Raw genomic sequence first — 27,973 nt, forward strand, 5'->3', positions numbered from 1 at the left:
TCATAAGGACCTGCTGTACTCTACAATTGGTCCCTGCATGCCGCCCCAAAAGTGGGTGCATTTCAGCACTGTGCTGCATGTGCCTTGTTCATGAAGCACTTCAGAACCATTCCAGAGGGACAGATGGACACTGGCAGGCCCTGAAAGCCTCTAGGCTGGAGTAAAATGGATAATACAATTCTTAAGTCCTCGAGGGGGATGTTCAGAAATCCATGCAATAAAAGCACAAAGTGAAGGAAATACAAAGGCTATGAGCAAGCTAAAAATAGCAGCAAAGAAGTGGTTAATTGTGGCACTTAAACAGTTTGGGTGTAAAATGCTTAGAGATGGGCTCATGAAATGCTCTAGTCTAGAATTATCTTATTGTTCTCTTCCTTGGTCAGTCTTTCTTAGCCCATCACATGGGCTGGGGATCAAAGCTGCGATGCCTTCCTCTTTTCAACTATCTGCTTTTGTCTTATTTATTTTTTCAGACACTATTTTATGAATTTTTAAAAACTTCTTTCCTGTATCTTTGCAAATATCCAGGTTTCTAGACATATTACTACTTTTTTCCCCTCTCTCCACGGTTTGCTCAGCCACAGTTCTGCAGACACTCAGTTGCCCACTCATGATTTTATCATGGGCCTCACTAGATGTGTTGTAGGTTTTTTCTTAAAGCATCAACTCCTCAAGTCATGTTGACTAGGTGAGACTCTGGGCTTTCATTTTTTTAAAAGTTTCTAATAGAGCTGGTCAGATTTTTCAGTGGACCACGTTTCTGTTGGCAAAAGCTGATTGGATGAAATCACAACGTTATAGGAACATACTGGGATCTTTTTTGTTGTTGAAAGTCTGGATAGGAAATTATCAAAGCATTGCTTTTGATGAGGTTGCAGTGTTTCATTTAGTCTTCTAATTTAAATAGATAAGTCAAAACACCTCAACTAAATGTTCTGGAATGCTTTATTTCATGAAAAATTCAGAACTTCTACTTTGGCCCAATGCAGAGTGAAATTAAATTGCAAAATCTCAGAATTTCACATGGGATGAAACTTTTTTTTTTTTAAACCAGCTCTAGTTTCTAAACTTCATGGCTGCAGAAACAAGCAGAAAAAACATGACTTTGGTACACTCCAAAGCCAGAAGGCAAAGTCAGAGAACCCAGCTTCTATTATTTTTTTAAATCTCATGATTTTACTGGGGCTTGACTTGCGATGGTCAAACACATGGGACTGGTGATGCAGCAGATGCTGCAGCTTGCTCCTTTCAAAGCCAGCGAGTTGAGTCTCAGGAAATGCAGGCATGGAACAGACCCATGCTTCACGTATCCTGCCCACTACAGGGGTCTGCTTCAGCGGAGAGTCAGTACTCCTCAGATAATGCACCTGGCCATTTGCTTGGTGTGACAACCCCGCTGGAAGGGGTGGATACATCCTTCCTGATCCTGCCCCCTCGTGGGATAATCATCTTAGTTCTGACACATGATCCTAGTGGTTTGAGAAACAATGCAAGCTTTCCATAGTGGTGGATGTGATATCAACTGACCTAAACCCCAGGGATGTCCTTAGCCTTTGAAGTCAACTTGCTCCTGGCTTCGACTTTGTTATGCTGCCAGTGCATTGTTCTCTTCCCTGGCCCCCCTCCGAAGCATCTCCCCTCCTGTTTAAATATTCTCTGCTGGGCAGACAGATGATGTCAAGAGCAAAGCAGCTCTGAGGGCCAATGCAAGGGCAGCCGGGTGAATTGGAGGAATGAGAAGCACTATCTGAGAACCAAGCATCCTTCACCGCATCTAGAAGCCCTCCTCTGGCCAATGAGCACATCATCACACTGGTCTAATTAGTTTCTCCAAACTTGTTTTTCCCTTCCCCCTCCTTCCAATTACATCTAATGTTGCAAATTGCTTTCTATAAACAACTATCCCCTGTCCAGGGCATTAGGGGAAGGGATAGAGTTATCCAGAAGGGCTGGCAGTCTCTGCTGTCTGGCTCCCATCCTGTCAGCAGTGTGCGTTCAGGCCAGGCTCAGGTGCCACTGAAAGGTTCAGTGCTGGACTTTGCTAATGAAATGGTCTAGTGAAGTGACTCCCAACCTTTCCAGATGACTGTTACCCCTTCCAGGAGGCTGCTTTGTCTTGCGTACCCCCACGTTTCACCTGACTTAAAAACGACTTGCTTGCAAAATCAGGCATAAAAATACGAAAGTGTCACAGCACCCTAGTTCTGAAATTATGGCTGACATTCTCATTTTTACCATACAATTATAAAGTAAATCAATTGACATATAAACGTACTTACATTTCAGTGTCTAGTATCTAGGGCAATATAAACAAGTTATTGTCTCTATGAAATTTTAGTTTGTGCTGCCTTTGCTAGTTTTTTATATGGCCTGTTGTAAAAGTAGGCAAATATTTAGATGAGTTTATGTACCCCTGGAAGACCTCTGTGTACCCCTCGTTAAGAATCACTGGCCTAGTGTGGGTTAAAGGGCAATAATCTGAAGCCTATAAAAGCGCCCCAGGTGAAAAGACAGGGCATTTAGGATGGGTGAGAAACTCACACTCGGCCGCACCCATCTCTTAAAACCCACTCCTTCAAGAGAAGAGGCACCTGTTGACCTAGATTTCTTCCATAAAAATTAAAGTTTAACATGTGTGTATCTGCAAGAGAAACAGCTCGAGTTAGCATGTGAATGAGTCAGGCTTGTTGTTGACCTGGGATACGAAGTCCCCAGGCAGGAGAATTTGGGGAAGGGAGGAGGGGTAATCATTAATGGGTGGCTTTTGCTACTGAAGCAAATCCACCTTCCCCAGAATGCTGACTTGTATTCCAACAGCATTGCCTTTAATCCTGCATGACTGGTCCTGATCCAGCATGTGCCACTCCCATTGACATTAGGGCCTGCAGGATCCAGACTTCTATACACAAGAATCTCATCGCTCCCTTCCCCCACTAAAATGCAGCCCTTCTGGGGTCAAACACAGCAGTTATTATTGAATAGCTCACAGCAAGACTGCAAGCTTGTCTTAACAATTGTGTGCTTAAAGACAAGTGTGACTATTCTTTGGAGCTTACAGATAGAGGATGGATAGGCTGGGATGAAAACCAAAGTGCTGGAGTAGCTATGTTTAGGAACGACCATGCTGTTTCCACAATTCTTATTCCGCCTTTTTAACTGTTCTTTATCAAATTAATGTTCAGCATCAATACGGGGAAGACCATTTTAGCTGGCTGTGACAAATGGAAAAACTGTGAGGAGGTGGGAAAATTTTACATGGGCAGAACTTAATGATCCAAGCTGGAATTTGGCCTGGATGCTAATCTGTAGGGGGCCCTAGGAAGACTGCAGTGATCTGCAAATACAGACCTGGACAAAATGCAGTGACATGGAGCATCATCCCCTATGTCTAGCTTTACTTGGATTTTAACCGTGTGTGGGCAGCTCTTTTTTGTTTTGAAGACTGTTTCTACAGAAGCCTCTCCCCACTCAACCCTGGCAAGCAAGGACTCTGGCTCCTGCAGAGAAGACACTGTCAGTGGAGTTCATAGTTCACAAAGCCCCAGAAAAGCTATGTGGCTGCCCATGTGACTTCTATGGTAACTGCCTGCCTGCAACAGGCACTGCTGAGGCAACTCCCAATAAAAACCCGCCCTGGCCTGCCACAGGCAACCTACTAGCTATGGATCATGTGACTTTTCCTGTAAGAGCCAGCAATTAAAGGGGCACTGTCTTCCAGACTTCTGTACACAAGTCTCTTTAGTTTTAAAGCTGGCATCTGATCTTTAAAAACAGAACAAAACAGGGTGATAGAGAGATCCCTTAGTGTATACAGGATACACAGGGAATATGTCTGCTCCGAAGTGTTTGTATCTAATTAGCAAGATGTACAATCTGTTGTGCTATTTTGGGACCTCTGAAATGCTTTGTCACTAAGCTTAAAACATTTGGGATTGTTGGCACTGAGTCTACTGGAGTAGATGAAGTTAGTTTCACACAGATCCTCTCTCTGGGCCTCTCACTATTGTTATCCATCTGCTTACACTTGAAGCTGCCCTATGCATGGACTGTACCATCTGTTATGTCTTGTACAGCTCCAAGTACACTGGCAGCATTAATAGTATATATGCTGTGGTGGATGCTGTGAATGCAGTTAAGAAAGTGACATGTGTAGTGGGCTTGGAAATTTTTAATCACACACAAGTACTTCTATGTGTCATTTTTTAATTCAAAACTGATTTTTTGTGTTTGAACAAACTATAAATAGTGAGTGCCCCACTTCAACTGTCCTTGTTTCACCAAAACTTGAATAGGCTGGTCAATTTCTCTGTTCCTTTAAGTTGTGGATCATAAATTGAATAGGAGTCAACAATGTGATGAAGTTACAAAAAGGCTAATATTCTGGGGAGCATTAACAGGAGTGTTGTATGAGACACATGGGAAGTAATTGTTCAGCTTTGCTGCACAGGCCATCACACTGTAAGAAAGATGTGCACAAATTGGAGAGAGTCCAGAAGCAAGCAACAAAAATGACCAAAGGTTTAGAAAACCTGATCTAAGAAGAAAGGTTAAAAAGCTGGGCATGTTTAGTCTTGAGAAAAGGAGACTGAGAGGCGACCTTATAACAGTCTTCAAATACGTTAAGGACTGTTACAAAGGGGACAGAGATCAATTGTTCTCCATGTCCACTATCTGATTTCGATTTCATGCATCGGACAAAGTAGATTGCAGCCCACAAAAGCTTATGCCTGCAGAAATGTGTTAGTCTTTAAAGTGCTACAGGACTCTCATTGTTTTTACAGTCCTTAGTGTAAGGTTAGAGTAGCTCTCCTGGTGCTGGTCTAACTCGTGGCAGCCTTAGTGGGTCAAGCTATGGAGTTCCTCCCCATTGCCAAAGCACAAAATGTATATCCATGCCACTCGTGCCTCATCCCCTCTCATGCTCCCTATGCCAGGAGCTGCAAGAAGAGAGATCACAGAGCAGCTCCTTTGGCAGGGGAATTCTCCCATGAGTTAGACCATGGGACAAAACTGACCTTTATGTTCATCTGCTCCACTAGTCTGATGCCTCAGTGGGCTGGGGGATCTGCAGGAAGAACTGACTGTGAAGGCCCGATCTCTGCTTTTTCTCCATTCTCTCATCCGAGGCAGGGATGGATGCTGTGCTGCTTAGACACCAGCCCCCTTGGGAGCTCTTATTCAGCCTCAGTCTGAGACACAGGTGGGGCTTTGCTGTGGTGACTTGAGCTCTCTCTAATTGCCTTGGGGCAGCCGCAGCTAGTCACTTGGCCAGTGATGGAGACAGGCCCAGACATAAGTGTCTGTCTGCTCCCGCTTCCCTTCCCCCCCCCCCCACCTTATCCCCTTCCCCTCCTCCCCCTCCCTCTGCCCTTCTCCCTGCCTGCCTCCCTCCTTCCCCTGCCCCCACTGCCTTTACCCTTCCCCCACCCCAGGCCTGTCTCCTTCCCCTTCCTTTTGCCCTTCCCCCGCCTGCCTCATCCCCCTACCCCCATTGCCATTGCCCTTCCCCCACCCCCCAGCCTGCCTCACCCCCCTCTTCTCTTCTCTTCCCTTCCTCTTTCTCTTTCTCCTCCCCCTCCCCCAGGCTACAGCAATCCTTCCTCACCCCTCCTTCGCACCCTCTTCCTCGTCTCCACAGGGGCACGTGACTCTCCCCTCCTCACCACTCAGCAGACCCGCCCCTCCCTGTTTCTTGAGGACACAGCCCTGACGGTCACATGTTCCCTCCCGGATTCCGTCCTTCGCCGTTGCCGAAGGTCAGTGGGCGGGGCGCTGGCCTCGGCCTCGCCGTGCGATTGGCTATCCCCGTCGGACCGGCTGGGTGGGCGGGACGCTTCAGGTTCTGCGCGGCGCCCCAGGGCAAGTGGATTGGCAGTGCCCCCGCCTTCTCTGCGGCGCTCTGATTGGCCGCCGTGGCCCGCCGAGGGGCGTGGCTGGGCTGGCTGCCCGGAGCGAGGCGACGAGCGCGGCGCGGCGCGAGGTGACTTGACGCGGCGGCGGGTGAGGCAGGCGGTGCGCGCGCGCAGCGGCTCTCGGCGGGGCCGGTGGTGGTGGAGGAGTCAGCGAGCGAGGGGCCGCGCGGCGTCGCCCGGAGATGGGGCTGGCCGGAGCCACGGGGCTGGTGCTGGGGCTGCTGGGCGCGCTGCTCTGCGCCGGGAGAGGCGCCTCCGGGGCAGGTATGAGCCGCGCTGGGCCGGGGCTGGGCCCCTCTCCCGGGGGAGGCCTGTGAGGGACCCCGTAGCGGAAGGGGACACGGGCCCTTAGGGCGGGAAGCCTAGTGGGGGGGGTCCCCTTTGTGGGGGAGGGGAGACGGGGTCCCCTTTGTGGGGCGGGACCCTGCAGCGGGAGGGGGGCCCCGCAGCAGAATAGGGGGAGGGGAGACTGGGACCCAGAGGAAGGGGCGGCTTGTGGGGGACCTTGCTGGGGGTGACGGGGGAGGGGAGCAGGCTCGTGGGGAGTGGAGGGTGAGGAGGAGGCTGGGACTCTGATCTGAGGAGATTAGGACTCCCCTGGGGGGCGCTCCTGTGGGGGGTGGTAGGTGCCAGAGGGGGCGGCTGGCAATAGAGTGGCTATGGTGGGGAATTTGGGCATGAAAGGTAGACTGGCTTAGGGGGGACCCCCCTCCCTTGATAAGATTGGGTGGGAGCTTCCTGAGCAGGACAGGAATCCTGAAGGGGTGGGAGCTCGGCTGGGGCTCGTATAAACAGAGGGAGTTCCCCTGGGGCAGGGCGCATATGATCCTTAGGAAGGACCCAGCATCTTGGGCGAGGAGAATGGGGGAGCGGCAGCTGGGACTGTTGCATGTGCTCAGGGCATATCCCGGTGCGGGGGGGGAGGCAGGTAGGTAGGTAGGTAGGTAGGTAGGTGATCATTACCTTTACCCATGGTTAGGATGCCCCCAAATGCAGGGAGCTCTGTGGTGGTTACCTTCCTTCCCACAGTCCCGAGGAAAGAGGGTTGGAGGGGGATTAGGGGTGTGTATGAGACTGCTCTCCCAGGATGGCATCTGAGCTGAGGGAGTATTGGGAGGCAGATGTGCATAGTCTCCCCTGGGGTGAGCTCTCTAGCTGAGGACAGTCCCCAGCATAATAAGGCTGTCAAGGAAATGGTGGATTGGATGAGTGGTTACGTGTAGGATGGGTTCCACTCACCCCAGAAGTGCTGTGAGCTGCCATGTCTCAGCCCATCATCTCTCTTTGGGATTGAGTGTGTGCTTGCTATGGAAACTCACCTTAATCTGTAATTAGCATTTTCTGTTTTTAATGTGAAGCTGTTTGATGCTCTCTTTTCTCTGTGTGTGTCCATTTTGAAGTAAAGCAAAATATAAAGAGAAAAAATTGACTCATTGTTGCTAGTCTAGTTACTGGAACAGCACAAGTTCATCAACTCAAAAGATTTTTGAATAGTAACAAATCTTCAGACTTTAAACCCTGTAAATGTGTTACATGGTGCTTCAGTTAGTAATCTGCTAATGGAGGAACAATGCAGGCACATTAATCTCTTAGGTGTTTATAATATACTAGTAGTACCTAGAAATGCCTGTGTGGTGCCATGTTAAAAATGTGCAAAGGCATGATGTTGAGCATAGATAGAAATATGGCTGTAAATGGGCCAGGCTTTGGCATTTCCTGGTGCTTTGTGACATTTCAGTTTCCCACCTCTTGAGCTGATATCAAAGAAGTTTGCTGGATTTATTTACACGGAGCCATGGGGGTGCCTTAAGCCATAGAGGAAAAAATAAGATCCAGGATTCTAATTCAGACCTAACACTGCACAGAATGACGGGAAAGGCTTTGTTCTTCATTCATTGCAGGATGTCGCTTGCAGTTATGGTCTTGCCTATTTCACACTTTTGTGACTGTGAGTTCTTTAGTCTGTATGTGATTTTTCTAAAACTTAAATAAACTCAGACAAATCAAACTAATGAAAACTGAGAGGAGGCAAGTATATGGGGGAGAGAAATGAATGAATAGTATAATAAAATGGTTTTGCTCTCACATTGCCCCACAGCAAAACTGCATCTTGTTTACGCAGCAGGATTAAAGGCAGAAAATGGCATGGTTCCCCCGACCGCCAAACCTTTCATCCCCTAAGGATTGTGACACACTGTCCAACAAATTAAACTAGAACAGCTGGTGTTCAGGGCTACATATGGGGCATTTGCATTCCTCCCTCCCCTTGTTGTGGGTATCTGTAGTGAGCTTGCATTCTTCTATAGAGGACTGACACTAACCCTACACTTTAATACCTAGCCCTGCTTCTCGAAATTAAGATAGTCTATGACCCATATATAGTATGTGACCAACTAATGTTTGTGCTGTATGTAAAGGTCTCATTTCACATGAGATGCTTCAGAAATCAGATTTGATGCACAAACACCCCTCCCTTCCCTCCTGCCCCCCAGCATGGCAAAGCAGTAAGCTTGGGCAAGTGTCTATCCTCTCTCCCTCACATGAATTTGTTCTCCTGCAGGTACTTCAAAGTTCAATAGTCTGGCAGGCGACTGGCATTTCTAGGCAATCTGTCAGTTGTATGGAACTTTACCAGCTGGTCTCCTGTGGTCATGTGTCTGTCCCTTTGCTCAGTTTACATCTGATTTTTTTAATGCCAATGTCATTCTGTGATGTAGTTTGTCAAGTATTGGTCTTGCTGTAAATTTGTTCTGTTCCTGTTGGGCTTTGTCTGTGCAATATGGCAGCTGTTTGTTTTTTTTTTTGTTTGTTTGTTTTTTGCTTAAACAGAGGGGCCTCTGTACAAAGAACTTCTTTCCTTGCCTACTCTCCGTCAAAGCCTCATGCTGAAGCTCACATCTTAACCTCAAGAAAGTTTTGAGGGGGATTCCTTAATGGGCCAATCAGGTCTGCAGTGCCCCCTTACCCATAGAGAGTTTCTGCAGTGAGGTGGATATTCTTGAGCTTTGTGTTTCTAGCTCCTACTTTCCCAAGGAGTGAGACCATGGGACGCTAGGGTGCAACACTAGGCAAAGCCTTGGAAAAAATAGTTTAATAAGATAACTCAGGCCACTATTTGGGCAGCTCAGTAGCTTGCTGTGCTCTGAGAACTGCATGGTATGTCAGGATAGTTACATCCTGGCTTCTTTTATTAGGACTTTAAAGGTTACAGCGCGAGTCTGGCTCGAAACAGAACCTTTAAATGGAGCTCAGCAGCCTTCCTCTCATGGCTTGATTCTGTTAATGGGACTGAGATAAAAAAAATCCTGAGAACTTGAAAACAGCAAATATAGAAATGTCTGATAGGCTGATTTGCTGGTGTGTAGTGATGAGTGTGTAGGTAAGAGAAATGACTTGACATACTCCAGTCTAACTCATTGATTCTCTCAAAAAAAGGTCAAAAAGTATCTTGACTGCGTTCAGGACATGGATTTAGCTGCTCTTACCAATTCCAGTAATACATAGGCAAATACTTACAAGTGTTTTTCTTCTCCATCCTATTCAGTTCCTTTATGATCATGTATGAATAACTCTTTGCTTCTTACCTTTCTGAACAAAACTAAGCTTTACATACTTTATTTTTAAGTTAACATACTTATAAAATATTGGATACTGTACCTGCCTCTGAGCCCCCTTGACAATGTCTGGCTTTCCAACTACACTTTTCTATCTTTTCCCTCCTTTGTTGCTGTGTGAGACCCACACAAATAGGAAAATAAAGAGCTATCACACCAAGTAAACAAAACCAGTGAGGAAGGGGAAGCAGATTTTTTTCCTCTCTAATTCTTAATCATGTGCAACGATAGGTTTAAAAAAACCCAGATTTAGACAAATGAGATTTTTATATGTTAATGGTGACTCTCCTTATAATTTTGCTGTGCCAAGAAATAATTTTTTTGGCTGTTTTTGTTGGAAAGAACAATTGATGATGCCCTCCTAGAATACAGGCCTTGCTAATCTCACACGGAGGTATCTTGTGTGCATGCTTGAAACGTGCTGTTCTCTGCCAGATTCATGGGGAAAACTGAGCGATTCTGACTCCCTGAAGTTCTCTCACCTTTCACTTGGTTATTCATTTACTCTCCCTGTTACATAAAACATTCCTCTTGGCTTTGGGGGCACGAAGGCTGTATCCGGAGCCTCAATCAGTAGCTGGAATGTCTGTAAAACTTCACATATCCCTTCCTGAACTGTGGAACAAGTGTCAACCCTACAAGCAAAGGGGTCTTCTATACTCAAAAGCCAGTGTTCTGCTGTGGGAGAGGAGGCAGCTGTCTGCTAGGCTTAGCCAAATGAGGACAGACAGTCAGTTACAAGAGCCAGGCGTTGATACAATGCAGCAGCTCCTCCCTTAGCTCAGAGGGAGTGTCTGTTTTTAGATGAAGGTGACTTTCATATGGAGAACGTTAGTTATCACGTCATGTGTTTTTTCTGTGGGGCAGATAGATGAACAGGCTGTAAAATGGCAGAGTCTCATAGGCTCCTGAGCTCTTAGTTGTCAGAGAATGTCCTGTCCTTTTTGCTCGCTTGTTGCCTCCGCCCTCGTCCCCCCAGTCCAGGGCCAATGAAAACCATGCAGTTAACATTGCTCCATTCCAGTGAGTTGATGCTGGTTGTACTGTACCTGTATGTACTACGACTTAGGAGGAACTCTCATCAGCTCCAGAGAATGCCATATGCTCCATTGGTTGCTGTCTTATGTTCTAACTCAGTGGTTCTCAACCAGAGGTCCAGGGACTGCTGAGGGGCCGTGTGCAGGTTTTAGGAGGTCCAGTAAGCAGGTCCAGTGTTAGACTCTGCGCCCCAGGGCAGAAAGTCAAAACCCTGCTGTGTGGGGCAGAAGCCTAGGGTCCCACCACCCTGGGCTGAAGCTAAAGCTTGCAACTTCACTTCACGGGGCCCCTGTGGTGTGGGGCCTCAGGCAATTGTCCTGCTTGCTACCCCCTAATGCCAACTCTGGTTTCTATATGCAGAAAACCAGTTGTTGTGGCACAGATGGGCTGTCGAGTTTTTATAGCATATTGAGGGGGGAGGGGCTCAGAAATAAAAAGGTTGAGAACCCCCATTTTAACTCATCCAATTAGTTTTCCCCCATCAATGCTCAGAGAGGATTTTATTACCCCCATAATAAATAGGAGTAATACTTGGTTATTGTCATATGAGCAAAACAGACCTGCTGAGCTTTTAGCCTGTTTGAATTGTAAACAAGGGGCCCTCTAACTTAGAGTGGTGATTTTGAAGCAACTTATTTTGTCGTGAACACTCTACAGTCAACTTGTATGTGCAGCAGTAATCTTTATTTTAATGGCCCCCTTTAAACCAGGCTGTAGTTGAAATGGGACCGGTTCTTACAGGAATGGTGTGCGCTTCCTTTACTCTTCAAAATTAGGTAGTTAAGAATGTTTAATCACAGGCTTGTGATTCAAAAACAAGCAGTCTTGCAAAATCAAGAGAGAGTGCCAGCTCTGACATACGAATGTACTTGCCTGCCCCTTGTGAGCAGGTGAATAAAACCTTGTAAAGCTGTGTAAATTGTTCTCTACTTATTTAGTATTAGAAGAGGATTCTCATTAGTTCCTTAGTACTAGAAGTATGCAAAGCTTGGTGTATGGGAAGAGTAAATATCCTCTCATGCCTTTGTTACATATGCATCTTGTGGAGATGTTCTTTAGTTAAAAATACTGTATATATTCCACTGTACCTACCTTCAGGCAGCAAAAATTATTACAAAGATTGCATACAGAAATCATATAAGAGAGAGACCCTTAATCCTTGTTGAAGTCACTATGGGAACAGTAAATTCAAGAAGATATTCTTAATATTAAAACTGGGATTCTTTGGCATATAAAATAATACTGGACACCTTTGTTATCAGTCTAGTATCTAATCTGAGAATAAACAAATGACTCTATAAAAAGAATGGTATCTTACAATATCAACACTTGTCCCTAAACATTCCCTCCCCCCCCCCCACCAAAAAAAAAAAAAAAAACCAACAAAAACAGAAAAAACCAACAAAAAACCCACTCTTATTTGGGACAATCAAAAATATATATATAGTCATCCACTAAGGTAACAAAAACTTAACTTTATTTCACTCCTCTTTCCAAGCCTCGTATTGTTCCTGGCTAAGTTAAACTTTCTTTTCTCTGGCTGGCAATTGATTTAGGCTTGGTGGTGATGAAACTGTTTATTGGTTCCTTCTTTTTTATCACCTTTTGAAGCAAGCTGCTGCCGGGTCAGATGGGAATTCAGGAATGAGAATCTGACTGGCAGACAAGTGAATGAAGTGATCTTGTTTTTTGTTAGAACAACTTTGGGAATTTTTCCTCCTTTCTAAAATAAATTAAAAACGACAACAACACCTCTCCTTATGCCTGTAAAATGTTGCCAGTGGAGTTTTCCTTTAGCATTGTCATTCTACTTCAGGTAGACTCTCTTGTACCCGCTCACCTAGAGGGTGTTGCAGTTTCATATCTTTATTCCACACCTTTCTCCCTACCCTTGTAGGCCATGGCAGTTTCTTTGGGACTGGCACAGACCTCCCCCAGAATGTTGCACTAACATTTGTTGTTCCATGTTGCCCCATCTCTAGCTCTCCATGGGCGAATGGGACTTTGAGCTAACCAAGCTAAGATCAGTTTGCAGGGCTGCTGTTGGGCCTCAGTTAAAAAAGAACTATTGTGGCTTTTTTTCCTGATAGGAGGCGAGCGCATGAACAAAGGCCCTCTCAATTATATGGCTTGTTGTTTTCTTATATACGTATGCATATATATGCCTTTCAGGAGTTTACTTAATTATGTAAAGGGTGAATTGGTTCCCTGTAGGGAGGCCTGGCATTTGAGGTAGCTGGCAGTGCTGCCATTAGCATGCCTGAGAGCTGCACAGTCTGGAGTGACTGTACAGGATGCATGTGTCACAAGTAACGCTAGTTTTTTGTAAATCTTCCTGAAAACCCCCTGACCCAACACAGTAGTTTTAGCTGATGTCACTCAGTATTTCTTCACTTTTCAAAAATGACTTCTCTAGAAATACGTTATTTCCTGCAAAGAAACGCATAGGCATTGGCAGGGGGAGGCATATTCCATAGTGACTTACAGTATGTTTACACTACAAAGGCACTGCTACAGTGGTGCTGCTGTAGCGCCATGGTATAGATGCTTCCTACGTTGACGGAAGAGGTTTTTTCACCACTAGTTAATCTCGAAGAGGTGGTAGCTGCTTCTATGGAAGAATTCTTCCATTGACCTAGCTCGGTCTACACTGGGAGTTAGGTCGACCTAATCACTATGCTCGGGGTGTGAAATTTTTTATAGTCCTGAGCAACATAGTTTCATATCTAATGATCTAATTTTTAAGTGTAGACCAGGCCTTAAGCAGTATTTGGCTCTGACAGCAGTAGCTCCTGGCTCCAAATAGTTAACTGATTGTCTGTAAGCCATTTTAAGACCAAATAATCTGAAGTGGTGCAATACCTGGCAGTTCTGACTTCAGCAAGGCTGTTGATTTACAGATCCATCTGTGCTGAGCTGTCTTTCCATTTCATGGAAAGGGTGCAATAGGTGAATCCTCTGGACTTTGCTACCTTGAGCACAATAGAAACAAATATGTTCAGACTCCCTAACCATTCCCTTGGTCTTGAAAGCTATGTATGTATCCTTTATATATCTATACAAAATTGAGCTTGCTTCAGCTGAGTAAAAATGACTTTGTTCTCTGTATCTTTTGAGTTGTTAGCAAGTCCATTTCAAGCCAACTTTACAAAGTGAATTTTCATGACTATTTTACAAAGCTGTTATTCGCTCTTACATTGTAATTACGCTTTTTTTCTTAGCTGAAATATCTGAAACTATCCACAGTAGGGTGACTAAGAGCAAGTCCGCAAGAATCTCTGAAGCAGAACAGATCAACTAGCGCCGAGAAGGCTGGCAGATGATGCAGTAACTGGAACGCTGTACAATACTACCCGGTCACCCTGACTCGGGTGAGAGCCGGGCTTTGGCCAATTCTAAACAGTGGTCATCTGACTTGGAGTGTGACGGCAAGGATGGAATTTGCACGTCTCTCACTTGGTGGACGTGCAGACGTGTCTTTCTATAAAGCTTGGAAATCTCTATGCAAAAAAAAGTTAATACATTTCAAATGACTCTTTTGCCTGTGTTCCTCACCCTTGGTCTGTCTGTCTGAGGGCTGCTGCGTCACTGGTGGACACATGGGGACAATTCCGTCCTGGTTTAACTAGGTGCAGCTACTGCTTAAGACTATAAGAGCAATACCTGCTTACACCAAGGCAGATTTTTTAGCCCAAGGTGCGGTATTGATTGGGTCCAGTTTTAAATGGGCTTGTGTCCAGTCCTCTTCCATGAAGGTGTTTGCAGTGATTTGGAATCCTTTTAGGGATAAAAAGTGGTGAACAATGGGAATTCTTGGCTTGTGTCCCAGCCCCTGGCCCTTGAAAAGCTCACATTTAAAAAAAAAAAAAAAAAAAAAATTAGTGTCACAGGCACTTCCGAGAGAGATTAATATTCAAACGGCGGTCTGAGTTCATAAAACTCAGTCATTCAGCCTCTCTGCCTCGCTTTTCCCAGTTGTAAAATAGTTTTCATGTAGGGATTAGCTAGTTTGTAGAAATTTTTAGAAGATTTAGAGTGACTAACAGAATTTTATATTAAATTCTTAATCTCGTCATTAATCTACAGAAGTTTTTTTCATTTTGATCCAGACATGCTTAAAACTGAATACCTGAAGTAGCTTCATTAGTGTCTGCTTTCCTGCTTATCAGAATAGAGTATCTTTTTAATGGCAGCTTATGCTTGATGCATTTCCCTAGTTATTTGAGGCACTCATCAAATCACCTTAAAGAGGATGGGGGGACTTAAGCTATGTTTGAATCAAACTCATGTGCATACAGATGAGTATCACATGCCTTTGATTCCTTTTCCTACCATATTTGTGATTTACCGAATCTGTGGCAAGGGTTTGATCTCTTCTGCAGGATCACAACACCAGCAGCCATCCTAATACTGAATGTGACATCTGTCACTTCCATAATAGAGAGTCATCTCCCACAGGGGTGTAACTTCTCTGCATGATCAACTAGCAGAAGGATCTGGACTGTGGTAGACCATGTCACAGCACAGACGTAATAGTAAAAAGAAAATGCAAACAGACTGCTCAATTAAAGGTTTTGTATAAAACTGTCTTTCAAACTCATCATAACTTACTAGTCCAGGTACAAAATTTTCTTGCCTGTTCTACACCAAAAGCATATAATAACTCTCCAAGTGAGAGAAATTTTGGGGGTTGGTTTATAAATCAGTTTTGCTAGCTCCAGTGTGGAAGCTGACAGGATCCTGACTCAGTAAAAGAGAGAGTGCCTCTCCTATAGTCACCTGAAATCATTTGGATTTTTTCCTAATGGAAATGCTGCCAGCCTTCTGTGCAATAGCCTTGTGGCACACGGGTCTGAACTCTGCAGCACGGGCCCCTAACTTATGCCACATGCAGCAGCATATTGAAAACTTCTTTTGCAGCTTCCAGTAAACTCCCAGAAACATGAGGTGGTTTTTGTAACTGAATTAAATGTGATTAACATCGTTCACGCAATCTGGTGAATCGGGCATGGGACTGGGCGGCGGGAGACCAGAGTCATATTCTCAGCTCTGCTGCTGAACTTGGCTAGTCATGTTCTCTCACCATTGCCCCCCTCCTCCTTCTCCACCCCCCGCAGCCCAAAAAACCACCAAAGCCACAGACGTCTCTTTTCCTATCTGCCAAATGGGGGTGGTGATGTGTCCCCCATCTTTGAAGTGCTTTGAGCCTTATGAATAAGAGGATTGGAAGCTCTGGGTTCTTGGCACCAAGGATGTTGATATTTTGGCACTGGGGAAGAGACTGCCCGTTTCTCTTCACCTCCTGCTTCTGGGCAGGCACAGAGGGGTCAAACTCTTAATTCCACTGTAACCCTCAATGCTACTCACCTGGTTCATCCTCATAATATGCAACACTGCATTTAACAATGAGGGGGAAGCACACGACTAGCAGCAAAGTAGTGAGCCATGTTGTCATTAGGTTCCAGAGTCAATGCCCCTGTCACTGAACTGGGGTAGCTGTTGACTTCCTCTTCTAGGTTTTCCGCATGCTTGGGCAGCTAGCATTGCCTCAGTTACTCTGTTCACATGTGTGTGGGGGGGGTCCTTTACTGCTGTAAGGGCTAAAAACTTAATTTCTGTCTTAAATCAAGGCTTAGATTCTGTGACTGATGTGCATTCTGCTGCAAAAAAACCCAAAAAACAACCTGGTCCCTCCATCTCGGCTTCCAACCTATTTAAGAACTCAACCACACTTTCCGATTTTTTTTCTTCCACCCCTATGCCAACACTTATTTGCTCTGCACACACATCTAGCATTTTGCACAGGCAATTGATTTTATTTGCCTCCTTGCTCTTCATTAAGTTGACGGGGGCTTCTAGTGTTGCTGCACAGGGCAGATGGAAAGAGCTCACACTTGTGCTTAGGGCAGTGGCACTAGAATGTATAAACAGTGGCGCTGAGTTGCATGTGTCACTCTGAGTATCATGTTTCAGCTCCATGTTCTTTGCTAGTTATAGGCTCTGGTTCTGTAGTAGCTTGTAAAATGCAAACTAGCAGAGCTGGTGGAAAGCATTGTTTTGTATTGCTATGTCCTAACAGCACAGCTTGATATAGCACACATCGGAGCGGTGCTAGGTTGGGGGGAAGATGTTTTCTTCTGAAGCAATATTGTGTTGCACCTGCTTAAAACAGCTAAAATCTATGTGGCTGAATTCTCTCTTTGCACTAATGCTTTGCACTAATACCTCTCCAACTCATAGCTGGCTTTATAAAGTCACCACTGTCTCAAAAGAAACTGACTGAGGACAGTGTGGAATTGCACTGCGAGGCGATCGGCAGTCCTATCCCTGAGATCCAATGGTGGTTCGAGAGAGATGAGCCGAATGAGACCTATGCTCAGCTCTGGGATGGTGCACGGCAGGACCGTGTCAAAATCAACGCCACCTACAACCTGCACTCTACCAGCACCATCTCCATCGCAAACCTCACTCTCAACGACTCAGGCACATATGAGTGCCGGGCTAGCAACGACCCCGACCGCAACCACTTGTCGAAGAGCCCCAAAGTCAAGTGGATCCGTTCCCAGGCTAACATGTTTGTCATCGAACGTGAGTGGCCGCACTGAGGCATTGTCAGTTGCTCAGACACTGCGATGTTTTGAGTGTTTGGCCAGGCCTGCCCCTGCACTTGTGTCCTGTGACTTCCTGAAAACTCTCCTCACCCTCCCGTCCTGAGTGTAGAACTGAGAGACTCCTACCCTCCTGTGATTCCCTTCACCCTCTGTGATTTTATCCACAATGGCCCTGCTCAAAAAGGGTTGTGACTTCCCAGCCAAAACACCATCCAACCGTCCTGTACCTTTCGGAGCCCAAAGAACTAGAATGTGCTGCTGCTTGTCCTAAGGTGCCTTGGTGTCCCAACGCCGACTCGCAGAATTCAGAGTCTTGATTCTGTTGGTAGACTCTTCCTTAACCACCACTGACAAACCAACCCTTCCCTACAGTTCCTTCCAACTTCTGCACCTGTGATCAATCTTGCTTTCACGCTTTCTTCCTTGCTAGCAGTACGAGCTGTGGCGATCAAATTCTTTTTAGTTTCTGGTGATACAACCATTTTTGAAATGGCCGTATGTGTCTGTGTGTGACACTGATAATGTGACTGTAGTTATCTGTACTGTGGAAGTGAGCAGCTTTCTCTTAGAGAGCTGAAAGTCCAATTTTCGAGTTAGAAGAGATCTTTTTCCTCTCAGTAGCTGAAACTTGGACTAATACATGGAAATCAAATTTAACTTCATTACTTAAGATGGTATCTTGGCTCCTGAAATCATTGGAACTGAATGGTTATAGCATTATCTGTGTATGTTCTAGGGATAATGTAAATGTTCTAGGTAATGCACAGACTTCCAGTGGAAGACAATTGCTGGAGTCTGTTGTTAGCTTATTTTTACCATCCTAAGTGCTTTTCAGCCCTGAACAAAATGTTTGTTCAGAGAGGGCTGGAGTGGGTGGCTCCATTATTTTGTGCTGACTGCTTAGTAGTTTCCATTGATTGAGCTGTTTTCCCAGAGACTTCCCTCTCCCTTTGAATAGAATTTTTCCTCTTAGTTGTGTGACAACAGGTTAGATCACCTTTCTTGTCAGACGCCAGAGAGCCAGGACTTGATCCTCCTGTTAAACTGGTGTAAATCCACCCAAATCAGTGAAGCTATGCTGATTTGAGATGGGCAGGCTGGATTCCAGTCACACAGAACTTACATTGTGTTTTTTTTCCATCCAAAAAATGGACTGGATTGTGGTCCTCCAATCACCAGGTGAAATTAAATCTGTTAAATCCGGACAGGTATGAAAAAATTGAAGTAAATAACACTGCTTATGGAGCTGTGCCCTTGTAATTGCTCATCTATGCAATGGAAAAGGTTGTGCTTTGATTAGCACTTAGCTGTGATGGAATATTAAGCACAACTACTCCTGAGAGAGCAGGAGGCTCCAAACTGTCTAGAGAGGGTTTGGAGAATGATTCTACTTTGCTGTGCTAAGGAGTGTGAAGAGAACATAGTTGCCTTTTGCCAAATGTGCTCAAGACTTGGTTGTCTGACTCTTCCTGCACTCCCTTGCTGATACCCTTGCTGTTTGTAAGAAACTGATAAATGGTAAGTGAAAAGCTGTGATGGAGAAGGTGAGCGATTTATATGTTCTATGTTTTAAAGGTCCTAAGGCAGGTGTATTAGCTGGTAAAATGGCCCCATATAAATGCCATGTGTTAATTAAGGTTTGTTATGAATGCAGATCCTTCCATAGAAACCTCCCCAAATGTGACTTCTGGCTCGGATGTTGTGATTTTCTGTAACATAACCGAAGCTCAGTCTCCGATCGTGGGCCACGTGTGGAAGAAGGGAGACAAGACTTTGGCATCAGATAAGGAAACGTCTGAACGTACCTCCTACAAGTAGGTATCTGAGGGCATGGGGGGATATTGTTCTTGCTCTGGTCTGTCCCAAGAAAAGTTCTGCCTAAGGCAGCTGATACTTCAGGTCAGCCAGACCCAAATGGCAATGTCCTGGAACCAACTATAAATATAGGACAGGTACTTCAGAGAAGGATCCAAACTTGGGAACAATAACAGCATAGGTTATCAGGACTAAGATTCATTTGAGGCTCAGGGCCCCCTTGTTTGTGGAAAACTTGACCATACTGATGCTACCAGAAATCCTGCCTTCTAAAGCACTAAGTGGGAAATTTACTTCCTTTAACCAACCCTGTGAAACCCAATGCCCCTGCCAGTGTGTCCCAGAGAGGAAATTCCTTCCCTCTTCTAAACTGTAACAGTAGAAGGTGTAACATGGCCCCGAGCTAATTGCATATCTGGCCTCTGCTATGACTCTGCAAGCCACTCCTTCTTTTGCCTCCTGAACAAGCAGTGGTGTATGGGGTGTTCGATCCTTTGAATTGTTGCATGAACTAGGGTTGGACAGCCTTGGGATAAAACACACTGGAGTTCATGCAACAATTCAAAGGATCGAACACCCCCCACACCACTCAGCACCTCTGTACAGCCCTGGCATCCTAAAACTTATCCTGCAGGACTGCGAGCATTCAGGTGGGATTTTAATGCTTCAGCACTGCACAGAGGTGCTGTGTGGTGTCAGGGGGCCTGAGAGATGAGGAACCTGGGTTCTGGTCCCAGATTAGCAACTGTCAGGTCTCACACCAATGGAGAGACTGGGACTTGCCTCATAGGAATAATACACTGAGTCCCTTGGCTAAAAGGCATAATTAAAAGTATGTATTAAACTGGCCTAAGTTCATTCCTTCTGACTTGTCTGACATGTTGACTTTGGGCCGAGCTGCAACAGTAGGGTTCCTTGCGATAAGCTTGGGGAAATGGCTTTGATGCAAAGCAATGTTTGAAGGCACTCAGACAAATCAAACCAACATTCCTGCTCTCTGGACAGGAAGTGAACTGTCCTGCTCCTGCAGAGGGCCACATGTGGTGCAGGAGACTCCAGGATGTGTTCTGTTTGTCTGCACTTGAGTTAGGAAAGATTTTCCTGCGCAGTCCTCCTCTGGTATGTTTCCAGGGTCCTGTATGGCGTCCCCAGAGAGTTGGATAGCTGCCCTGCTAGTTAAAAGGGTCATTGCCTGAGCCTTTCTATTCCCAGGCTGTGGCTGAGTGGAAACTGGAATACCAGCCCCATTGTAACGGTGCAATGAGCTTTCCAGTCTCATTACCATCAGCCCCTGCTGGCACTGGCCCAGCCAGCAGGAGAGGCATCACGTCCTTTTGTAGGGCAGGGGCCGGACGTGCCTCTCTCCCCATAGCAACAGGGATCTGAACAAGGATTAAAGTGTTTCTAACCCAGCCTCCCTCGTATGACCTCAATTCCTTAGCTTGAGTGGCTTTTGGAAGGGGGAAAACTCTGAGTGCAGCAGAACTAACAAACCACCCATTGTGTCTGTGCAATAACAGCAGTAAAACTCTGCCCCCAGCATTGGGGATCACTGGGCTGCAGAATCAAGCGTTTGTTGTGAGGCAACTTTAATCCATCAAATCCTGTCACTGCAAACTTCACAGGACACAAACAGCAGGTTCTGGGTTCCGGCTGGATTATTCTGCCCTGATCTGATTTTCTTACTTTTGAAAGCCGTTGCATAGCACCACGTGCAGCTCTTGCTTGGTGGGCATTTCTGAATGGGAGCTGAGCGGTCGCTCCCCCAGTAACTGTCTTTTAAACCCATCCTGCTGCTTGATTTGCAGAGCAGTCATGGGGTAAATGTCTCACATGAGAGGTGGGACCGTGTATCCGGAGTCTTTCTAATTTGGATAGTAACTTATTTTGGTTGCACATCTTGTGATCGCTTTGCTCAGCAGAGTTCGTTTCAAGTTAGCTTCTGAGGCCTTTGTTGCCTGAAAGAAAGAGGCGCGTACTGGAGATAGTTTACACTAAATACAACCTCACGGCTAGTGCTTCACAACCTTGGATTTCCTGACTGGTTTTATCCTGGCATTCACAGCTCCACATTAACTGCAGAGAAAAACTCACCCTAAGCAATCAGACTATGTCTATGCTGCAGTTGGAGATTGGGCTTAAGGGGCTGTTTAATTGTAGTGTGTAGACATTTGGGCTCAGGCTGCAGCCCAAGCTCTGGGACCCTCCTACCTTGCAGGGTCCAAGACCCTGGGCTCCAGTGCAAGCCCACATGTCTACACCATAATCCAACAGCCCCTCAGCCTGAGCCCCGTGGGTCTGAGTCAGCTGGCACGGGCCAGCCACTGGTGCCTAATTGCAGTGTGGACTTGCCCTGAGGTGGCTGAGGGAGGCAGAGAGAGGAAGGAAGGAAGGACAGGTGTGTGGTGAGTTACAGGTTTCTCTGTCTGGATAGGAACTTAAAACCAAGCAATTTGGCTGGGTGGACAGTGCTGTGGGTTGACAGACCTTATGCTCAGTAGAGATAAGGGAGGTGGGGAAGGGAGAGGGAAGGAAGGTTTGTACTGGGGACTTTAAACATATGGATGGATTTAAATATTTTTTACATCCGATTCCTTTGCCCAAGCAGGAGAGTCGGCCTATTTCTCTTGCTCATAGGTGAAAGGGCAGCCCTGCTTCCGACATGCTTGGAGCTGGCTATTCCTTTCCAGTCTCCAGCTCTGAGCTAGTGACAGGATGGTCCCCCTGCTCTTGTTCATGTGACAGGCCATGACAGCCCCTACATATCCCAGCTCATGTCCTCCTCCTTACAGAATAGGTGAGCTGAATGCAGACAGCTCAGGCGTGTACGAGTGCGTCTTCGAAACGAACCCGCCTGTGAGCAGCTTTGTATTCGTGACAGGTAACTATTCTAGCATCTCCTCTCAGGGGTCGGGAGGGATAAGGGGGGGCGGGTAGGTATGTTCTCTCAGGACACTCTGCTCTGGCAAGCGTTCTCCTACATGGTAACAGCTGCTTCTGGCAGTAAATGGGGAAGGCTTGGGAGAGGAAATTCCTTCCAGGCCGCTGCTGGTAGGGTTACTCTCGAGCAGCTTGTAAACAGAACCTAAGGTGCAACCACCCTCTGCCTTCCTGAACACAGTGAGTGATCCCCATGGAGACTGAAGATCTCTAGTAGCTGATCAGGTGGTCTTGAACCATGAATCCCTGCAATTGCTTATCATCTAATGTGCCACTTGTCTGCTTTGGAAGCACCGTGAATGCCCAGCCTTCCGAGAGAAGGGCTGAGGGATGGGCGCCAGAGGCCTGTTTCTCAGACTGAAATACAAGCCTATGGCTACCTTGCCCGTGACGCCTGCTAGGTGGCCTACAGCACTCGCAGCCCAAGCAGGCGGTCTAAATCCCTTTTGTCTGGGCTGCTTTTCTCTGCAGTTAAGCCACACGTGACGGCCTACAAGAAATCTGAGCATGGGAACGAGGGGGACACGGGGGTCCTGGTCTGCAAGTGTAACTCGTATCCTCCTGTTAATCAGTGGACCTGGTACAGGATCGATGACGATGTGAATGAGGTGAGCACCTTGGCTGGACATCTGTTCCTGGAGTAGTGGGGGGGAGGGGACAGCTTATCCCTTATCTTGAGCTGTAACCCTGTGGTAGGCCTCTCCGTATGTACTTCAGTGAGCAAGGGGTGGGGGGTCCATGTGGGGTGGAATTGCAAGTAGTATGGTGATCAAAGCTGAGCCATGAGAGGCTGTCCCTGATAATTTGCTTCCCCCCCCCCCCCCCCAACCCCCTTCCAGCCCATCATCAATGACACAGAGAAGTTCTTCATCAAGTCCAGCGGGAACAAAACAGAGCTGCGCATTGTTAACCTGGACATCGGGATGGACCCAGGCGAGTACCTCTGCAACGCCACCAATGAGTTGGGCACCGATGGCGCCATAGTGGGCCTGCGGGTTCGCAGCCGCCTGGCAGCGCTCTGGCCCTTCCTGGGCATTGTGGCAGAGGTGCTGATTCTTGTCTCCATCATCTTTATCTATGAGAAGAGGAGAAAGCCGGATGAGGTCCTTGATGGTAAGATACCATCTTACTCGGGAGCTTAGACGTAGTGTTGATCAGATGTTGAAGAGGAAATCTTTCTGCTCGGGGTGCCTTCTGCTCCAACCAAGAATAGGTACAGTCTCTGATTAGAGCTGTGTTGGGTAAAATGATCCCTGAGCATAGCCAAAAGGCTGAGATCCTCCTCATCTCTTCCTAACACAAGGATGTTGCATTGGTAGTAGCCAGTCACGTTGTGGAGAATAATTACTCGCTGACTTGTAGCGAAGGTGATCTGATCAGAAACTCTTTGAGCAGATGTTGCCAAGATCTTCTGAAAGGGGATTATAGATTCCCAAAAGCTACCTACAGAACACTGCAGCCAACTGCTTAGTTCTGGTTCTGTAAAAAGATGCCTCCAACTCTGGCCCCCTGATGAAGGGAGTTGCCAGAAGCTTATGTTGAGCTGCTTCAGGTGCTTTCCCTGGAGGTTTATGTGGTGGTGGGTTTCTGGGATGACTGAGAACATGGCTGTGACCAATGTCTCTGCTGGCATTATCTTTCCACTCTCTTCCCTCCTCTGCTGCTGGGTGGTACCTCACATGGTAAGTGGAAGAGACAGCTCCAGCTGTCACTCTGCATCAGTCCTCTCACCAGCTGCGTGTAATCTTCAAAATGCCCATGGAGGCCCAATTGCAGTATCCTGGGCCTTACCACTTGGTGGTATTTTGGGGGGTGGGCCATGGGAACGATGGTGCAGCGCCCTTTCCTGTTAGAGGGTAGCAGATGCCAATGAACTGGTGAAAGGTCTGAGTGCCTCTCAGGTGACATCTGAGATGTCTTTCCCTAGCTACAGTGCTGTGGACGTAGCCAGAGCAGGGTGTTTGGCAGAACGTGTGTAGGGAGGGAGGGGCACAGCGCCTCTGTCGCTCAGCCTCCTCCCCCTTTTCCGGAAGGTCTCCTGTTTAATGTAAAGTAATCTTCGCTTGCCGTCAGGGTCTGTGTGTCAGTGTGGGTCTGGGATACTCAGCTGGGCTGCAGTATTTGAGGCAGGAACCAGGTGTGCTTGTGGCTCTGCTGCTGACTTGGGCAAGTCACTCCAACTCTGTGCCAAAGAGGAATAATACCTCTGGGGAGTGACTGAGAATTGATTTTTGTGCCCAGCACGCTGAAGCTGTAAAGACTGCTTACACTCCAGCCTTGACTGGAGAAGTTTGCTGGAAAAAAGCTGCCCAGCGAATCCCCGGAGGTGTGGCCTTCAGATCCACCTCTCAGTTAATGTGGTGCAAGAATTCCTCTGGGTTGGGGGAGCAGTTTAGTTATCCTGGACAGCTATTGGTCCTTAGGGATGCCATGAAGGGGCATCCCCCTCCCATCCCTGGGACTGACAAGCCCATTCCTTGCCAAAAAATAGGCGACTGCCTAGGAACCATACAGCTCTCCTGCTGCTTCTGGCCTTAAGTTCACATCCCTTGAGGGTGCTGAAGTGACAGCTGTATTGCCTGTTGGGAGGCTCACGAGGGGACGGCAGTTTCACTGTAATCTCAGTTTGTGTGCAGCAGCCTGTATAGAATGGCCTATCTAGGTTCAGGGATCTGTGGGAGGGAGGGTGTACAATATGTGAACTTTGGCTAATGGCTGCTTCCTTACCTTTCTTTTTCCTTCTTTCCATGCGATCCTGGGCCTGAAGATGATGATGGAGGGTCTGCACCACTGTGAGTACCAGCTCTCTTCTTGTATGACATGCTGGTGTAGACACAATAGAAATTATGCTTTGCACACTTCTGGGCATTCAGAGATTGACTTGTGCCCTAGTAAGCCAACAGACTACCAAAAATGCCTTCCAGTAGCTTGCCATCATGTGATCTCTGTACACGGTATCTGGTTGGGAACGGCAGCTTAGCAGACTTCTTTTGTGTTCAGACAGCTCATAACCTTGTCCCGCCACGTCCCGGGTGCCTGTCTTTACATCTGTCCACTTTAGAACTGTGCTCCATTGTGTGGGGGGAGATGGCTCATTAGCTGTCTATGCCGCCAGGAAGTTTTTTCTTTGTCGTGCTAAGAAGTTCTGGCTCTCATCTCACTGCCTTCTCTCTCCCCCTTTCCCTAGGAAAAGCAATGCCCCAAACCACAAGGACAAGAACGTCCGTCAGAGAAATGCTAACTAGGAGCGGGCGGCCAGGTGAGGCTTCTCAGCAACATCCTCAACCCTCAGCTGGCTGCACTTTACAGAATGAGATGTAGTTTACTCTCCCAACCAATGCCGAGGCCTTGCCTCTGCCCCTGGTGTGCGCCCCCTTCGGTTTAACTCCACTTGCTGGAAGCCCCGACAGTCCAAACCCTGGATAACTATTCCAGTTGTGGGGTTTGGAGTCACTCGTTGTGAGGGGGTGGATGCAGATGGGCAGCGGCAGCAGAAGCTCCTCTCTAAGGGAGGAAATGGGGGCCAGCAGACGTTTCTGGCTTTGCAGGGGCACACGTGCTGGAGGTCCGGAGCCATTGTATTGAAGGGACAAAGTCTGGTTAAAAACTTCCTCCCCCCTCATGTAAATACCCCAAATCACCAGCACTGGGAATGTCCACTCACTCACGCTACTTTGCCCAATTGCACGGCCTCGGGCACTGGTGCACCTTGGTCCTTCCTATTCTCTGCCTGTGGCATGTAATAGTCTAGTCTCCAGTGGGCTGTAATACTTGGATCTAATTTGGTCCCTGGGTTTAGTGTGTAGGTGCTGGGCAGTGTTGGTGGCCTGAGATATACAGGTGGTCAGACTATGATCTAGTGACCCCTTCTGGCCTGAAACTGACTCTAACAATAGACAGTTATAACAATGCCTGTGCAAGGCGCAGTGGCAGAGTAGCGTAGTCACTGCCCTGCGGAGTCTTGAGTAGACAAAGGGTGGGAGAAAGGACGATCTTCATCTTGGAGGGGAAGCTAGAGACTTATGGTATGTGTGCGCCTGAGCTGGGGTGAACAGACGCACTAGCCACACTAACAGTAGCAGCGTGGCGACAGCCACTCGGACTAGCCGCATCAGTATATGCCCAGAGGGTTGTGTGGGATTGTGCTCCGTTGATTAGCCCAAGCTGCCGCCCATGCTGCTGCGGCCACACTGTTTTTAGCACAGCTAGTGAATGTCTGTTTACCCACCATGGAAAGCACCCTCCCAGCTGCTGTGTATCATAGAAGATATGGATTGGAAGAGACCTCGGGAGGCCATCTAATCCAACCCCCTGCTCAAAGCAGGACCATCCCCGACTAAACCATCCCAGCTAGGGATTTGTCAAGCCACATCTTAAAAACCTCCAAAGATGGAGATTCCACCACCTCCCTAGGTAACCCATTCCAGTGCTTCACCACTCCTAAGTAAAAAGGTTTTCCTAATAGTCTAATAATAATCCTAATAATCTGTGTAGATAGATCCTAAGTGATTTGCCTAACCTCAAACTGAGCGTGGGCGTTTGACCCCCATTCTCCATTGTACTGCCTCTGAGCACAGCACCCCCTAGATGTCTGAAGTAAAACTGCCTGGGTTGAGTACTTCCCCACAGCGCCTAACTGGCTTGTCTGTCTGTCTCTCCTGCCAGGTGGCGTGTAGCTGAAGAGATCACCTGGATGTTTTGTTTTGCAAAGTAGCACCAAGAATATCCTGGGGCATCGTTGCAATTCAATTACTTCACTTTTTAAAGAAACAAATTTAAGCTGTAGCTTCTAAAATATACACTTTTTTTTTTAAAGAGCTGTGGGGAGGGTTTTTCTACCTGTAAACTTTAGCCCCTTTGCTGGTAGTCTTGGTCACTGGCTGTCTTTTGTCCTAGGTCTCAGTGTTGGTGCATGGAGGGAGTGGTGGCAGTGCGACCTGTGTGGAGTGTTGCTGGCTTTGTGCAGTGTGTAGTGTTAATCAGGGGGAGAAGGTGGTGTGGAAGGGAGGGATTGGAGTGTGTCTGCAGACACTGCACTTCTCTGGAGTCAGTGCCTCCCCCTGTCCTGATTTCTGGTCCTAGTCCCAGCGGGGAGCTAAAGAGAGAACTGATGTCTCCATGAAAGTGAGTAGCATGAAGGCTAGCGTGAACCTTCCTGTTGGACACAGCCGGCCTGCTGTGTCTTCCCAGTAGCCCTGTCATCCTGCCCTGTTTTGTGCATGTCAGGGAGAAACTGTTTCGGTAACCTTTCTGAGGAGACTTGGTCTGACCCAAGGAAGTGAGAAGCCGGTTACACACTGGCTATAAGAGAGACTTTACAGAACTATGATGAGTCTTGAACAAGCTTCCCCAGGCTGGGTGGTGTGTGCTCCCACACAGGGGTGCCTCTCTGTGGCAGCGAGGGTTGTCTCTGTGGCTCAGCCTCCTGGGGAATGGGCAGAAGAGGGTGATGTGGGAAATCCTCAGATATCTGCAGGAATCCCCACCCCGCATCCCACCATCGATCAATGCCATAGCTACTCTCACAGACTTCCTGCACCATTGTCTCTCTCAGCAGGGCTGCTTTATTTACCCTCTTAAACAACAAAGACAACTTAGGGGGTATCTTTTAAAGCTGGAAACTGAGCAAATGTGACTAGTTAACTTATTTCACACTGTTTTGTTAGTTTCTTTTTTTAATGTTGCTACACTGGGGGGTGGGACTGAGTCTTGGAGTGAGTCTTGGGCTACAGGGGTGCATGTTCAAATCTGTCATGCCGGCGGCACCAGGAGGAGCAGATTAACTGCATGTTTCCTGGTGCTCGAGCCATCTCAGTGTTTCTCTGTGACATAGGAGCCTGCGAGTGGATGAATGCGCCACGCAGACTGTATTCATCACCTGTATTGTTGGCTAGCATTGAAATATTCCATCTGTTAACAAACTTCACAAATAAAGATGAATCCTTTTTTCTGTTCCCGTTTGTGTGCATTCTGATTCCTGCTTTCAACTCCTTGAAGGGCAGCAGCGATTAGGGCAGGGCAGATCTGCTCTGCAATGGTAATG

General features: G+C 47.1%; 1 protein-coding gene across 1 annotated transcript; it reads left to right on the forward strand.

Annotated features, from left to right (window-relative positions):
- The first annotated feature begins 5,979 nt into the window (after window positions 1–5,979).
- BSG (basigin (Ok blood group)) lies at window positions 5,980–27,884 on the forward strand. Its single transcript, XM_067558862.1, has 8 exons — window positions 5,980–6,176; window positions 18,830–18,989; window positions 21,783–21,871; window positions 22,402–22,538; window positions 22,770–23,043; window positions 24,698–24,722; window positions 25,118–25,189; window positions 26,596–27,884. The coding sequence occupies exons 1-7, from the start codon at window positions 6,095–6,097 to the stop codon at window positions 25,173–25,175; spliced, it is 825 nt and encodes a 274-aa protein (XP_067414963.1). The 5' UTR covers window positions 5,980–6,094; the 3' UTR covers window positions 25,176–25,189; window positions 26,596–27,884.
- The last annotated feature ends 89 nt before the right edge of the window (window positions 27,885–27,973 follow it).

This window comes from Emydura macquarii, unplaced genomic scaffold (genome assembly GCF_026122565.2).
Source record: "Emydura macquarii macquarii isolate MOO-44397 ecotype Brisbane River unplaced genomic scaffold, CSIRO-AGI_Emac_v2 contig_306, whole genome shotgun sequence".
In the NCBI taxonomy this organism is placed as follows: domain Eukaryota; kingdom Metazoa; phylum Chordata; order Testudines; family Chelidae; genus Emydura; species Emydura macquarii.